This window comes from Diplotaxodon limnothrissa, linkage group LG19 (assembly GCF_057381915.1).
Source record: "Diplotaxodon limnothrissa isolate DT_005_m linkage group LG19, D_limnothrissa_male_GT1.1, whole genome shotgun sequence".
Taxonomy (NCBI): domain Eukaryota; kingdom Metazoa; phylum Chordata; class Actinopteri; order Cichliformes; family Cichlidae; genus Diplotaxodon; species Diplotaxodon limnothrissa.
The window spans coordinates 20,938,836-20,955,573 of NC_140614.1; the positions used below are offsets into that span (position 1 = coordinate 20,938,836).

General features: G+C 39.5%; 1 protein-coding gene across 1 annotated transcript; it reads left to right on the forward strand.

Annotated features, from left to right (window-relative positions):
- The first annotated feature begins 2,503 nt into the window (after window positions 1-2,503).
- On the forward strand, window positions 2,504-14,826 carry coq8ab (coenzyme Q8A, genome duplicate b). The gene is made up of 15 exons (XM_085343017.1): window positions 2,504-2,687; window positions 2,988-3,137; window positions 4,650-4,940; window positions 5,055-5,121; window positions 6,222-6,293; window positions 7,304-7,429; window positions 9,013-9,098; window positions 9,180-9,320; window positions 9,417-9,498; window positions 9,608-9,701; window positions 11,338-11,479; window positions 11,679-11,786; window positions 11,882-11,947; window positions 13,107-13,193; window positions 14,080-14,826. Exons 2-15 carry the CDS (start codon window positions 3,006-3,008, stop codon window positions 14,371-14,373), a joined length of 1,788 nt encoding a protein of 595 aa, XP_085199143.1. The 5' UTR covers window positions 2,504-2,687; window positions 2,988-3,005; the 3' UTR covers window positions 14,374-14,826.
- Window positions 14,827-16,738: the final 1,912 nt, after the last annotated feature.

A 16,738-nucleotide genomic window follows, 5' to 3' on the forward strand; every position in this document is an offset into this window, starting at 1 on the left:
ATTTCGAGACACTTATTTTGGGAAAGTAGAAAAGGCATTTATACCTTTTCTACTTAAGCAGCTTAACTGCTGACAGGTTGTATATTTAAAATATATTTAAAGCATCTACAGTAAATGTACACATCATGTGGGATGAAACTTTTCAGAATCATATAACCAAGCATGATGTTATTGTATCATAATTATTGACTTGTTTATATGTATATCTCTTTAATGTCAGGGGTGCTCCTACTTTTAATTGCTTATCTAATTCTCAGTAGCTCGATTAATAATAAAAGCTGCTTTCAGCTACTCCCTTTTTCCCAAGTGGCGCCACAACGGATTGCTCTGCATGTTTGATCTAGCTGTATTTCCCGCTGCATCCTCTTCCTATAGCAACTCCAAAGTGAATTATGCGTATTCTTGTTATTGAACTGGAAGTATTTCACTTGTTAGACGAATGTGTAAACCGCTAAGTGATCTACAATCCCCCCCACCTTCTAGACACACCCCTGCTTGTAAGCAAGGTTATCAGAGTTAACTAAAACTAAACAAAAAAATAAACCTAGACCTGGAAAACAAGTGTCAGCTGGCTAATTAAAAAAATTGACCTTTAAAAAAAAGAAAACTAACTGAAACAATTTTGTGAACTTTAAAAACTAGCTAAAATAAAATTAAAAAAAATATCGAGAAATAACCTTTAAATATTGTGTTTATTAATTTGGTTTAAAAAGAAAGAAAGAAATTTATAAATATATCTAGTATTACAGTAGTAGGGGAGACCGGGGATAGTTGTAACATTTTTGACATTTCTGTCTGTAAATTGGAGCTCTTTTAAGGTAGTGGATTCAAAATGTAATGCAAAGTATTTACATGTCTCTGCTATTAAATAGTGCAGCTATTTTCTCTGCAGCACAATTACCCATTGCATGGTATGGTCTCAAACACAAAGAGTGAAATGTTACAATTAACCCCATAGTCTGGGTTAGTTGTAACATATCCTGGGGTAAAATGTAACACAATGAAATAAGGGTACTAACAAAACATTAACATGTAATCTTTGTTTATTCAACACATGAATGCACTTAGAGCCATTTATGTAGTTATGTGTGTGTGTGACAGAATGCAGAAATCTAACTTTTGAACATATACCAACCCCCCAAAAAAGACAAATTATGGAATTTTCTGCAACTGAATATTTCATTAATTTTGGTTGGTCTTCCTTGCGTTTGGCCTCATTGGTCCAGTGGGCATTATAACCTACAACTCTTGCACCAATTTTGAACATAACAATGAAGCTGAAAAAATGTAGTTGTTCACCAGCATCGCAATTCCATTACTTTTTATCATGGCTTACCTTGGTGTGGTTTGCAAAGTGCTTCAGAAAGATGAGGAAATCTGTTTCTTGCACCCATCCTGATTTATTTCCACTACCAATACTTCCTACTGGTCCATCTCTGACACAGTGTGAGAATGTGTATGTGTGGGAACACAAACAGTGGAGGAATTGTGTTGCCAATGGCATTAACCGCATATACAAATGCGACCAGTGAACCTCTCTCTGCTGATGTCGTTGCCCCAACTTGTTTAATATAAGTTAAAGTAATAGTGTGGTAAGTTGTAACATCTGCATTATTGTTACAACTAACCCAGACTGTTGCTGTTACAACTGACCCAGACTCCTATAGCCACGAACTAGCTAACATTACAGCCAACGGCTAAAACATTAGCACTAAAGACTTACACAGAATATATCCCCATAGACATACAAATAACATAATTTAAGTTTGATGAGTTTAACTGCAAAGCAGATAATGCTATTAGAAATTGAAATAAAGTAGAAAAACTTACTTTTTGGCATACAAATTACTTTTTTTCGTGTTAAATTGTTTGTGTTTGACAAAATGTGCTGATTTTTCACATGTGATAGCACAACTGAGTTGGGCATGCACAGGATTAATCACATCATTTGAAACTTAGCCCTGATTGGAGAAATTGGAAGTGTTACAACTGACCCACGTTACAACTATCCCCGGTCTCCCCTACATTGTCTATTATTTTTCTCTGTTGTACTACTACTACTACTATTGTTGTTGTTGTTGTTGTTGTTGTAAATTGTGGAAATTTCTGAGTAGCCTCTGGTACACCTTTGGGGCAAATACGGATCTACCTTATCTAAATAAATAAATAAATAACCATTTACTTTGAGCGTTGTACTACTTCTCGTGGCCACAGTAACCTTACATCGAACGTTAGAGAGCGCATGTCCAGCACATGGTCTAGCAGAAAGCCTTTTCCTCCATATGTGTCCTTTTTTTTCTTTCTTGCTAGTTGCTCTTGAACGCCTCACATGTTCGCATCTCGCACCGCCCCATTGGAGGACACGTCAATCGGTCGCGTGCTGACGTGTGAGGGGCGACTGACAGTTTGTCCAGCCAGTAAGGGTGTATGTTGATGTCTGGACCCCGCGGCTGAAGTTGCCTCATTGGCCCGTGTTTGTTAAACTTCCTCCGAGGGAGCCTCGGCCAGAATCGGCACGTACTCCAGCGCGTCGCCCGCCTTTTTCCTTCGTCCCGCTGGAGGTTTTTTAAGGGAATTGTGTCGAGTTAAATCAAGGTGAACGTGGCTCATGCTACAGTAGCACAATGCTTGCTGGTGTGCACGCTCACTGAGCGGGGAGGACGTGTGTTGCGAAGTTTTTATTAGTGGTGAGTGGAAGTTGTTTCTTTGTCCATGCCTTTTGTCTCGGGTTTGTTTTGAAAGCTTCTCTTTGTGTTGTTGTTGTTGTTTTTGAGTTTTTTTTTTTTATTATTTTCCTTTCTTGTCCAGGCTGTTAGCAACGTCAATATCACACTTTTGCGTTGTTTTGCTTAAGCGTGCTATACTGGTCTTGTTGTACTCTTCAAGTGTGAGAATATAAACGGATATTCACCCAGAAGAGCTACACCACTTCACACATCTCTGCATGACACCCCAGCACCTGTTTCAAAGACCTTACTCCCCTGCAGGTTTCTAACAGTTGCAGCATGGCAGGCGACACCGTGGTCTGGAGGAGTCTTAAGTGGGTAAAGCAGGCGGCCCACAGAGCCCCACCAGGCGGCCTAACTGTCACCGGGAACCAGAGGCTGGTAAACTTTCATCACACCACTGGGACAAGGGTGAGCAGTCAGCTGTGATTTGGGTGTTGTGCAGTTGTAGACTAGGATCAAGTTTCACATTGCATGCAGCGCAGATATCTTCTGTTTTTGCTTTTTGGTCACGATGACCTCATCAGCAGCAGTAGATCGAGGCTTCTGGAGGCAGGTAGTACAGAAGCAGAAGTGAGAGGGGATGGTTTGTGAAGCAGGCTGTGAAGGATACACATTTCCTAAAGCCTGATAGGGGTATTTAAAAAAGAAAAAGAAAAAAAAAATAGTAGCCTGCCAAGTGTACTGCACTGCTTCTGTTATTTATTCGCTGTTGGGAATAAAGGTTCATAGTTAAAATTAAAGGATTTGTACTTTGGATATTTAATAATTAATCAATAATAGTCTCTTGGGACTAAAATAACAGCCTCTGAACTAAGCAGGTAGAAGCTGGATTTGTATACACCTGGTTTTAGTATTTATAACGCCTTACACCAGGGGTTCTCTTTTGCACCAAGCTGAAGGATCTGAAGGCGACTGCATGAACTTGTACTGTATTTTTGTAACCTGTTAATTGAGACCAAACACTGATGTTGTATCTAATAGCAGTTTACAGTGTATTTATTATAATACACTTTCATTAGTAACGCCTCTGCATGGGCCAATTTCTGTAAATGCCAGCCCATCTTCGGTTCCACTTTAATAGGAGTTTCATACAGAGCTCTGTGCATCAGGAGGAATACAGCTGTAATGTTTATTTTCTACTTTAACAGAACTAATTTGTTAGCAGGTTTTCCTGTAAGGGTTTTATGTGCTGTAGATACTACAAACCTGCAAACCTCACGGGTGGGAACAGCTCACATTACTCCAAAAGTAATGTTTTACACGTTATGAGTTATTGTTTCTTTTCTTATTTACTTGATGTAATGAGTAACATGTTATCCCACTCTTTATATTGCTTTTTCCACATGCATGTGCCCATTAAACACATCATCAACAACTTATATTGTATTGCATTGCATTGAACACTATTCATAATTAGAGATGCCCCGACTGCAGTTTGTCGGCTGGTCCCAGCATCTCTACTCATGATACAGTACTCTCACAATACCTTTACCTCGATAATAACAATATCATGATACAGCAATCCTGCTGAACTGATAAATGTGTATATTGCAAGGTGGTCACCTACAACACATCACTGCAACATCATATCACCATAGTATAATACCACTTAAAAGGGTAAAAACAGGAACTATGCTTTTATAAACAGCATTGCTGTGCCTGTGTGTATTGTCATTATTATTTAAGAATATTATAATATTTAAATTCACATTTGTTAGCTTTCTTGCCATTTTTCTGCTGCAAGATTCTTCTCTTCTTCCCTGAAGTTTAGTTATCATCTTTGTTTTAATAAAAATATTGATATTTGGCGCCAGCGTTTCGGTAACATATCACAAGAGAAAGCGAAAAAACATTTTGTCTCATCCTTACTTAACAGCTGCATAAATAAATGTTGCTGAATGTCATGTTTTGTTCTTTTAGGAGAACCAGAAAGATGTCTGCGTATACAGAGGCACAACATTTCACAGATACTCCACTATGGCTGCTTGCTTCAGTACAAGCTTAACAGGAAGTGCAAATGGGCATCAGAGGACCTGCAGTGGAAGATGTGATAAAGGTCTTAGGTACTACAAAGACTGGTCAAGTCGGCTGTTCTCTGGACATACGAGGCTCTTTAACCAGGACAACACCACAGTGGGGCGGCTGACATCGGAGGATATCGATAAAGCAAGGAGTAACAAGAAAAGGGACTTTAAGCAGCATACGCAAGTGGTATCTACTCTCTCCGTTTTTTCTGTAAATGAGTGTTTTAATGATAATGATAAATGCAAGTGTGTATTTCACAGCTGCAGTGAAGTGTTTACATTTTATTTCCTTTGATTTCAGCTTAGTGAAAAAGCTCGAGAGAAGACGGTACCCGTCACACGGATAGGAAGGCTGGTAAACTTTGGAGGTAGGTGATTTCTTTACCATGGTATTTGTCACATTAAAACCTGAATTAAAAAATGTCTGTAAATCTCAAAACAAAGTGTGACTCTCAGTAAGGCATTTGACCCTGAGTTGCTCCACTGGGCAAGTACTGGACAACGCCAGCTTGTGTGGGAATACTGGGCTGCTGCCAGGTGCTGTCAAAGTGTGATCTGCATGAATGTGAAGCAGCAGCAGTGTTGAAAACCTATCACACTCCCCCCAAAAATGTGTTTTAAAATAATCAGTTGCAGCTCTTTAAACTGAGAGAACATCTGCAAAAATCGTTAACCAATTTAATGTTGAGCTCACTTTAATTTTTATATATTAAATGAGAATCTGACCTTTTTAAAAATCATGATCCTGGATGGAGTCTGTAACTAACGACTTTTTGCGATAGAAGTTCTGCAAACTAGTTCTGCAATTTGTGTTTGGCAGTGCTGGCACTTCCTCCAAGTCTAACTCAGCGAGACGTCAAAATGCACTTGAGTAGAAACTCCCTCACAAAGCCTGAACATGCCATTTATACAGACATCTGTTTTTTGTAAGTGGAATAGCCAGTTGCTTGTATTCCTCATACTGTAAAGTGTTTGGGTATCAAAGTTTAATTTTGGATTTAGTGGAAAGAGTCTGACCTCATGACCTTGGTCAGCAGTTTTCAAGAGGTGGGGCGAGATTGTGGAAAATGCTGACGTGCTCCCTCACAAGACTTAAATTACAGAGTATCAGTAGCAGAAAAAACGTTACTGGAACATGCCTGAGAATCCAGCTAATAGGAAAACGTGCAATCAACCATCAGCTGCCTTCTCGTGGAAGTATCAAATGTTTCTCTCACTAATTCTTGGCCTCCATTTGTCCCTGAGCCTCCCTTGGTGCTGCTTTAAGAAATTATACCCAAGTCTGGTTGCTGATTGTTGTTATCACGTTCTTTTTTTTATGCAGTAGTTATCATATGCAGGTAGGTTGTTTGTAAGGGCAACACTGCTCTTGCAAGCAGTTACCAACACTGGTAATGTTAACTTCATCTTTGCATTAGTTTATTCAGTGAATTGTTTGGTTTAAAAAAAAAATCACTTCCTTTTGCAGGTCTGGCAGTTGGACTTGGCATCGGAGCAATCGCAGAAGTGGTCAAGAAGAGTTTAAAACCCAAAGAACGAGGTGACAGCAGGAGACTTTTGCTTTACGAGTCTGCTGAGATTGATCCTCATGTTTGGGCTTTGCTAATGATGCCAGGAAAGCTATAGCTGCTCCTCTAAACCTGCACAGCTGACCTGTCATTTAACTGAGACTGTTAAGATAAGCAATCGTGAGTAAACTACATACCTGCCGGTTTATCGTCAGAATGTCCAGGTAGTCTAATTTTGGATATTGGAGTTCAATATTTTTTTATGTGGAAGCAGAAAGCTTACGCAAGCACAGAATATCAGTGACTAGTTTAATGTTCGGGGAAATGCAGGACACTATTGTAATGTTTTGTTTGTAAATAAGGGGCTCTGAGATTTTGTACAGAAGAAACAATCAGCTATGTAACATCCCGCTAAAAACGCTGGCATCAAAAAGCCTGATCCTACCAAAAAAAACTTCTGCATTTCACAAAAACATGGAAATAAAAATAGAAAGTCTGTGGATTTAAATTGATGTTAAAAAAATGTGTAATGTTGTGACTAAAAGTTAGAAAGCGATATTGTAGATGCTTCATTGGCTCTAGGTCAGGAGTCGAACTTAAGCAGATTAGTGGTATTGATTATGTTGCTTGCTTTGAGCAGCAGGTCACATTTCCTCTGGATGTAACCTTCCACTGAAGCTTGTGTTCAGTCGATCCACTCATCAGAATCTTGTTCAAGAAAATCATCTTGGAGACATTTTTCACCTCTTATAAATATAGCTGGGCCTCAGTGAGCTGTACACACAAAGCACGATCAAGCAGATTATCTTAAAGCTTTTAGTCTTTCCTCCCCACTCACCTGACCTGAACCCCACTAAACATCTAGGAAGTGGGGACACTTTAAGACAGAGAAAGCAAAATGTGCTGGGATAAAAAGGATTTGCACATTTTGGAATATAAGAAAAATGGTGGGATTTGTTGTGGATTGATGCATTTTTCAAAGACACGTGTTCCGTTGCGAGTTGTCTTGGCGCATGTTATAAACAGTTTTTGTGTTTTCTAGGTAACAAAAAGGCCATAATGGATTCGAATGCTTTCCTCTCTGAAGCCAACGCTCAAAGAATTGTCCGGACGCTTTGCAAAGTTCGAGGTGCTGCTCTAAAAATTGGACAGATGCTCAGTATTCAAGGTGAGGTACAGATACACATACACCTGAGTGATGCACCTTAATGGATCTTAGCTGTTTTAATCACTGTAAACACAAGCAGAAGTTAATCTTTAGTGATACCGTATTAACTGATCTCGCGTGATACAAGGACATGAGGATCTGGACAAACTGCTGAGGCATATTATAAGCAGGAAACCCACATGTGTCTGTGTACAAATAAAGGTTCAACTTCCATCACAGACTAAACATGCCTACTGTCTGCTGAGATCACTTCACCAACTTTAAAATGTCATCCCCAAAAATAAACACCGGGCCAGCTGTACACAATACGTGCAATTCCCGTGGAGTTATTGTAGGTGGCAGAGTCTAGCCTGACTGTTGGCTTTAAAAAGCATGTTTACAGCGCAGACGTGTTTTTCAGCTCTGGCCTGTGCAGTCATGTATGATCCCTGCGATAAAATCCTTCAGCCAAGCATTTTTTGAAACATTAATCCTTGGCAAACTTTTAAAAGAAATCACAAGATTGTTCAACAACACTTGTTTTAAAGATGTTTGTAGAAGCTTTATTTTCCCTTATCCAAACTGACATGGTAGCCAGCCATGACACAGTTTCAGCGTTATCATCAGCTAACTTCGTTAACTTTATCTTAATACTGACCTTGAGGGGAAAAAGAAGCTGTTGACAAAACGGTGTCACTTCAAGGTCCGTTTAGTATCTCTTCAGCTTTCAAACGATCCTTATCTGCAAGGAGAGTAGAAGTGAAACCGTTTGTGATTATTAGCGTTATTAGTTTTCACGTTAAAAATACAGAACAACTATTTCCAGTTTTTCAGCAAGAGGATCTGTTGTTTTTCTTCCCATATGACAGTAAACTTATTTACATTTTGAATATATTATTAGATAATAAAATAATTTATAGGGAAACGCTTGTCTCTACTACAGTAAAGCTGCATTAAATGGTTATATTTATATTTTAAATGTATGTATTTTACAGCTTAATTTATGTGAAAGAGATTGATCTTAGTGATGGACCTATAGTGTTAAACCTAACTCGGCTATGGTCTGGACCCTGTTTTGGTTCATTCTCATCTCTCCTTTAAGGCACCATTTAAGCTGTAGTCTAACTTACTTCATGATACCAGCTAGCCAAATTTAAGCTTTGAGGTATTTTTTCATTTAAAAGCAAGGATTTAATTAAGACTATTGGTTTTGCACACTTGAAAACGTACAGTACCAGAAGATTGTTTTTACTACTTCTTCATCATTTACCTGCTCCCATTAGGGGTCACCTCACTCTATCCCTGTCATCCTCCTTTGTGACACCAACTCTCTGCATGTCCCCCTTCACAACATCGATGAATCATCTGTGATCTTCCTCTTTTCCCCCTCCTGGCAGCTCCATCCTTTATCCAGTATATCCACATCCTCTGCACATCTGCAAGTCTCACCCTGAGCATTTTCAATTCATTTTTAATCCTAAATTTCAGCTCTGCCTCCTGTCTTTTCAATAACACCTGGATTATTATTTTTTTTAAACTGTTCTTACCCTATAGGCATCATCATGTGTTTCATTCGCTCTGTACTTTTCGTTTTTGTTTGTCAGATGACGCCTTTATCAACCCTCAGCTGGCTAAAATCTTTGAGCGTGTTCGACAGAGTGCAGACTTCATGCCTACTAAGCAGATGATGGTACAGTATGGAGAACGCTGGCAAACTATACAAATAAAGTTACATTTCTCCAGTTAATTTTTTTCCTTTTTCTCTCTACAGAAAGTCATTTACAATGATCTCGGCCCAAACTGGAGGGACAAACTGGAATACTTCGAGGAGAGGCCATTCGCAGCCGCGTCCATTGGTCAAGTCCATTTAGCAAAAATGAAGGATGGCCGGGAGGTAGCCATGAAGATTCAGGTGAGAGAAGTGTTTGTGCTGAGATAAATGCAGATGTTAAGTGGGTCATAAGTCAGCAAATAGAATAAAATAACTCAATCAAATCTTTCCCTTCAGTACCCTGGAATAGCAAAGAGTATCGAGAGTGACGTGAATAATATCATGACTGCCCTGAGGTTAAGCAACGCACTGCCTGAAGGTATTTTTCTTATTATTTAGGGATAACAGCTGCTATTGTCTGATCTTTGTAAACCTGCAGCTCGACCGCAATGATTTTCAACCCCCCTCCATTTGACCTCTTTTTCCAGGTTTATTTCCTGAGCATCTCATTGAGGTCATGAGTCGAGAGCTGGCGCTGGAATGTGATTATATAAGGGAAGCAAATTGTGCCAGAAAATTTCAGTGAGTTGTTTGCATTTATTCTTACTAAATTGACTAAGCTTCGGTAATGTTTTATTTGTCTTTGCTAGAAGCGTGCTTTGCACCAGAACTTCCATCTAGCTACAGTTAGCCACAATCGCTACTTCTCACACAATACTGTTCAGATTTCAGTAAAACACAGTGATCACCTACTTGGTCTTCACTAAAACTGCTCAAGGTCACGATCACGTTTGTTGTTTTACGAGCAGTCACCTGTGAATTGTGATGACATGGTGAGACAGATGAGCTGCTGCATCATTGACAGTCTGGCTTGTGGCCTTTATCTGTTATTTTTTAATATTTTTGTATTATTTAGCAGTTTGTGTATAAATGCATTGTTAGGTTTTAGATTTTGAGTTTTAAAAAATATTCCTCATATAGTCTGTGGCTTTTGCGTCAACTTCCCAGAATTCAGTTGTGTTCCCGCCTCCTTAGACATTCAGGTTGTTTCACCGTTGGTGCCTCTATTTTTGGTATTTTTGGCTATTTTAGCTACTGTACTGTATTTCTTATCCACAAGAAAATACTTTGTAGTGTTTTGAACCTTCTGATTTTGTTTAACGACATACAAACTTATTTTAACCTTTGGTCTCTGCCAGTTTTTCCTGGAAAGTCCTACCAGGCAACAACTTACAATAATAGCTGCTGCATAATGAATGATATACAGTATACACAAACATTACTGTTCCCATATAGTTCCCATAGTAACACCTTCACAGCTCTTGTTGTGTCACAATGAGTCCTAAAGATATTTTTGATTTGGGTTCATGCCCTTGACATTTTCAGCAGCAGGCGGCTTTGACAAAGGAGCCATTTGGCAACAAACAGCAACTAGTACTGTGCAAAAGCCTTGAGCCCCACCCCTCATTTCTTTCCATTTTGCTCACGAAATGAGTGCAGTATTTATTGAAACACGTTCCAACATAAATGGAAATGCATAAAAATAAAAAAATCTAACAAGCTTGAAATTCCATATTTGTTATGGCCATCATTATTCTTCAATACAGCCTGAACTCTCTTAGGCAAGCTTTCATATTATGTGTGTGTGTCTAGGTGTGCTTTTACTGTACCGACAGTGTGTTTGGCGTCATTATCATGCTGAAAAATGAAGCAACTGCCAATCATGTTTTTTCAGACGGTCTTGCATGGTGGCTCACATTCAGATAACTTTATTTATCCCACATTGGGCAATCCAGTTTGACAGTCCGCCATTGCAACAATACGGCAAAAATTAAAATCAACATCCAACAGTACTTTTCTGAATTTCCACTGGCTAAAATGCAGCACTCAATGAGATCTGTCGCCAGCAATTTTCAATCCAGTTCTTGTATAACTGTGTGTACCTCAGCCTGTCCTTAAAAACGGTTTCTTGACAGCCACCCTTCTGTTGGGATCGTTTCAGTTCTCCAGGTTTTCCAAAGAAAAAACTTTGAAAGCCCTTCAGAAAGGTCGGAGAATTATTGCTCAAGACCAGACAAAAACATCTGGCCCCTTGGAAGCAAAATGTAAAGAAATAGGTGGCTCAAGACATTTGCACTGTGCTGTAACAGAGCACCTGAAGGGCCAGATAAGGGTTATCGGCACGCTTCTTCTGACTTTGTTGCTGTGTGTTTGGTAGCGAGCTGCTGGAGGATCACCCCTTCTTCTGTGTGCCTGATGTGATAGACGAGCTAAGCAATAAGCAGGTTCTCACCACAACACTGGTGCCTGGTTTCCCGCTGGACAAGGCCACACATCTCCCTCAGGAACTCAGGAATGAGGTATGCCTTTAAGAGCTTCACTCTGCTCTGAACTCTACACTATTTACAGTATAGTTAACACCTGTGCTCTGCCAAGATGAGGTACATGCCACCTTAAAATAAAATAAAAAACCCTGAGACATGGCAGCATGTAGCAGAGATAACTATTTAAGTATCAGCACCCACTCATGTCACTTCCAGTTGTCTCTCCTTCTGCCAGATTTGTGAGCAGATCCTTATTTTATGTCTGAGGGAGCTTTTTGAGTTCAGATACATGCAAACCGATCCGAACTGGTCCAACTTCTTCTTTGATCCACAAACTCATAAGGTCAGTTTGCCCAAGTTATACCAGCGACACGCGTGGATTTAATCTTTCTCCTTTTCACTGATGCGTGTTTTCTGTTTTTTATGACTTCACGTCAGGTTGCGCTGCTGGATTTTGGAGCTACTCGAGGATTTAACAAGCATTTTACTGATACCTACATTGAGGTGAGAAGTGTTCTCATTGTTGTTGTACACTGTGTTGCCCCCACTGGCTATTATGCTACATGAATTTAAAAACAAAAAGATGCATACACCTGCCTGAGAATTTAGTTTATCTAGTTCTCAAACAGTGATGTGCAAATGTTATGTCATTTCTTTATAAATATTCTTCTAATGTTTCTTGAACATTGGCTGCTCCTTAACCCATTCTAGGTCCAGATAATTCTGGTCACATGAAGTACACTTAGATTATTACTTGTAATTACAACATTTTGTTTTGTATTTGGAAAATAGTGTTCATGAAGACTATCAAGAAACTAAACACACATACAAATATGAAAAAAGGATGTGAAAAACTTAGCACACTGCTTCGATTGACAGAATTAAGCAGGCAAGACTGCTAATGAAATGTGCTTGATTGAATGAACATCGGCAAGTGTGAGCACCTCTATAGAGAACAGAGGTTTTTGGAGTTTTCTGGTCTGGAGCATTTAGGCGTTTCCCTGTAAAGTCACCCAAAAAAACCCAATAGCTACATCTCACACTCTGCAGACCTCAGTTAACATGTTAAAGTCATTTTGACCGATGAGACGAAAGCACAGCTCCATGTTTGGAGAAAACCAAACACAGCATATCAGCACAAACACCTCGTATCAGCTGTGAAACACCGTGGTGGTGTAGGGGTGATGATTTGGTTTGGTTTGCAGCTAAATGCAATAGTACGATGATCCAAAGCACAGCAGCCAGTCTAGAACAAAATGGCTGAAAAAAGAGAAGAATCGAGGTGCAGCAAAAGCCCAATGTCCAGATCTCAAGCTGATTGAAATGCTGTGGTCCCAGAAACTGAATTGAAGCAACACTATAAAGAAGAGTGGGCCAAAGTCCTCCACAATGTTGTGAGAGACTCATAAAGCCGTGCAGAAAACGAGTTCTTCAGGTTAATGCTGCTAAAGGTGGTTCTACAAGCTGTTGAATCGTGGGACAGGACTGCAGTCCTTTTCAAGTTACTCTGTTTTTGTCATTTTGCTGTGAGAATATCTGTTAACCACACAGGTTAAGACAGATGATGTGCTTTATTGTTGTGCAGACAAGAATTTCAATAAGTTTCAGTTGAGAAATATCTTTTCGTCATGTGAAACCGTCTGGTGCGATTTCTCTCACTCAGATTATAAAAGCAGCTGCAGATCAGGACAGAGAAGGCGTCCTACTGAAATCCAGAGAAATGAAGTTCCTCACAGGATACGAGTCAAAGGTGAGAAACGGACATTGTAAATTTTACTAATGAACCGCACCACACTGTGATTCAGTTCAACAGTAGCTGTGAGTTTATGTTTATGATTTGTCTGTTGTTGTATTTTTGAATGTAGCGTGAAAGACATGAAAGGTTCATGCAGTCAAACAGCAATTTGACTGTGTTCAAAGTAAGATTGAGAGGAGCTTCTGAAATGCACCATATTTTTATTGAAAATGTTTTGAAATATTCAGTCACTCAAAGTATTTACTAGGTGTTCTTTAGCGACCTCTAGTGGCACCCAACAGGAACTACAACAGCACTCATATTTTGTGAACAGTCTCGCTATCTTGGTTTTTATTATACAGGAACTGTTATGAGATGATAGTAAAAATGACTTAGAGTATATACTGTGGACAATTTCTTTTTTTTTTTTTCTTTTTTTTTTTTTTGTTCTCTTTATTATATGGTGCCTGAAGATCACATTGCTCTCTCGTCTTACTACAGTTCTTGTGTGGGTTTAGTGTGTTCCAGTGTTGTTCAGTCTGTCTCTTCACATAACTCCACAGTTATTCCCTGAGGCTGAGAGCAGGCCTGTGTGTCTTTAATCACATTTCCAGCTCTTGTGGTAGAGGAAATATTTATTTATTGAGTCTGGCTGCATGTCCTCCTGCAAAATAAATATGGGACCAACGATGAATGAAGTGTTAGCTTTAGAAGTGCTGATGGAGGGGATTATTTCAGCTTGTTTCCAGTCTCTGTTGCAAGATGCTGGGTGCAGCGTCCTATTCAACACAAATAAAATTAATATTGATCTCTTCGTCTAAAAGCAGAGGAGCAGGTTTCTGTACATGCTGAACTTTTACTTGAAAGCCTCTTGATCATTTTTCTTGTCTTCTGCATTAAGGCGATGGAGAACGCCCACGTGGATGCGGTGATGATCCTCGGAGAGGCCTTCAACTCAGAAAAGCCCTTTGACTTTGGAATGCAGAGCACAACTGAGCGCATCCACAACCTCATCCCAGTGATGCTGAAAGAGCGTCTCACGCCACCGCCAGAGGAAACCTACTCCCTCCACAGAAAAATGGGCGGCTCCTTTCTCATTTGCTCGAAACTCAAAGCTAAAATCGCATGCAAGGACATGTTCCAGGAGGCCCACAGAAACTACTGGAAAGATGGAGACCCCAAGTCCGCACATTGAAGACTGCTTTTCCAGAAAGTGTGTTGAAACCAGGAATTTTTGTCATGCTGAACAATTCTTATCTGCAAATTTTTGGGCTCATCACGCCAGAAAGTGTTTTGTTACATGATATACTAATAACTACCTAGATTTGTTGGGGTTTTTTTACTGTTTGTTAAACTAAACTGTTACAGTACATCCCAAAAAAAAAAAAAAGAAAAACCTTAAAAAATGCATATCGGAATAATCTCTACCTATTAGGAATTTCATATCTATGTTTAACATTTCATTGCTTGCTTTGACCTGGTTTCAATCCAGACTAACTCTTACTATACCGTCCTTAATAATGTGCTAAGACTCTTTTGTATGTATTGTTTGAAAAAATTTGTACCTCATAATTATGTGCCTGTATGATCTGAGGGAGCGTCCTTCATTTGACCTGGATTGTCAGTTGAAATAAATTGAAACTGATGCTGCAAAAAACAAACCAAATCTGTTCTAGCGAGCACTGGAGAGCTATTGAGTGAAGCAAGGTGCAGACAGAAGTAAAGAAAAGGGTGGGGAAAAAAAGAAGGTTCATATGAAAAAATATTTTAATTCACGAGAAAAAAATTCAAGTTTAGAATTTTATAACTGCAAAATGTCTTAGTGACAGACGTGTGTGTGATGAAAGGCGATTCAAACGTCACACAGCGGTGGTGTTGATACTGCAAATGTTACAAATCTGAAAGGGTGTTACTTCAAAAGCCAATTATTGTGCCAAGTGAATCCATTATGGTCTTATAGCTGAGGCAGGTGAGCAGTTTTTTAGTTGGCATAGAGAGTACACCATGTCTGTTCCGTTAATGTATCAGTGACCTTTAGTGTTGTGGGGAATATGGCCACTTTAGTTGGATCACTTGTGAGTGTTGTTGGCCAGGTGATGGCAATAACACTGCGGGGTGCTGAGCCACCCTTGATGTGATCGTTGTGTGGCTATAGCTCTCCATTTTGTGGTTGTTCACTAGTATGCTTGCTTTACTGAATTTTGTATATTACAGTAACTTTTTGTGGTATGAGGCCACTTGTAAGTGACCGTTTGTGTGGTGGAGACCACAGATCACTTGTGAATGTGATTATTCGTGGCTGCTCTCATTTTGTGTTGTAGTAGGTTGAATAATCCTTTTGGGTTTGACTGTTGTACTCATGTTGGTCACATGTTACTCTGTGCATTCAGTGTGGCAACTTTAAATCCTCATGCAGGGGCATCCATGCTTAAAGATACCAACTAAAGAAATGCGAGTATTTAGTTTTGTGTCAGGAGAGCAGGTGATAAAGTGCTCAAGTTTTGGCTTTGGCTTAATAAATTTAGGGGTCCTAGAGGAACCCTTTTGAGGGAGGTGGTGTTACGCTCCTCTGCAGCCCCTAATCTCAGTGTGTTCAGCTGTTGCTAATTGGCCACACCAATAAGGTGTAAATAAAAGCATACCTGAGGCAGGCTTTTCAGGAAGCTCACCAGTCTTTGCCTTTGTGGCACCAGCCATTTGAGCCAACCTGCGATGCTATTTTAAGCTAAAACCTCTTCTCACTTACACTCTGATATTCGCCTCCTTTTTTATGTTGCGGCCTCGAGCCGGGTCGTAACACCTCTTAAGTTTTCCAAAAAAAACCCCGTCTTGATGATCCCCAAGACCTTAGGGAAAATATTCTGTGGAGTCATGAGACAGTTTGTGGATAGTTGGATTTCTGTTATTTCTGGTAGTGAAATCATAAAGCTAACATAGTATTCCATAAAATGAACATCAAATTAAATTAATTCGATTTATGCTGTGTTATCAGTGTTTGCAATGATAGCATGGCTGTGGTGTCATATCAATGTATGCTCTCGGTGTTTGCTGATATCAAACTGTGGTATGAGGACCACTGTTTGTAATCTTTGTAGTGATACTCAGAAGGTCTGGCTTATAAAGTCCTTATTTGTTTTATTTAGACCTGGTTTAATTCTGGCCGTTGCAAGGCCTGGGTCATGTGGCAGCCAACAACTTCTCCAGAGAGGCTGTCCTGGTGAGGGAGAAGTTCATGGCCCACTTCTCGGTGGAGGGAGCAGTGTCTTGACAACCAAAAGAATAGCCTATTTGAAGTCCCAGTGACTTCCCCACAACGGCTCTTTTAAGAGCCACCCACAAATCTCTAAATAGCGTTCCTGCCTTTTTAAAATTTTCTTAATAAATGGAGCTTGTCTCCAAAATAAACTAACCTCTCTTTATTCTCTTAAATAATTAGTCTTCACTATGTTCCTATATAGTAGTATATTTTTTATTGGCCAATATTAAAGTTATAATATTTATCATTATTAGTTATTACAGCAGTGGACTTGAACTCTGTGTCAAATACTGAGCTTCAGTAA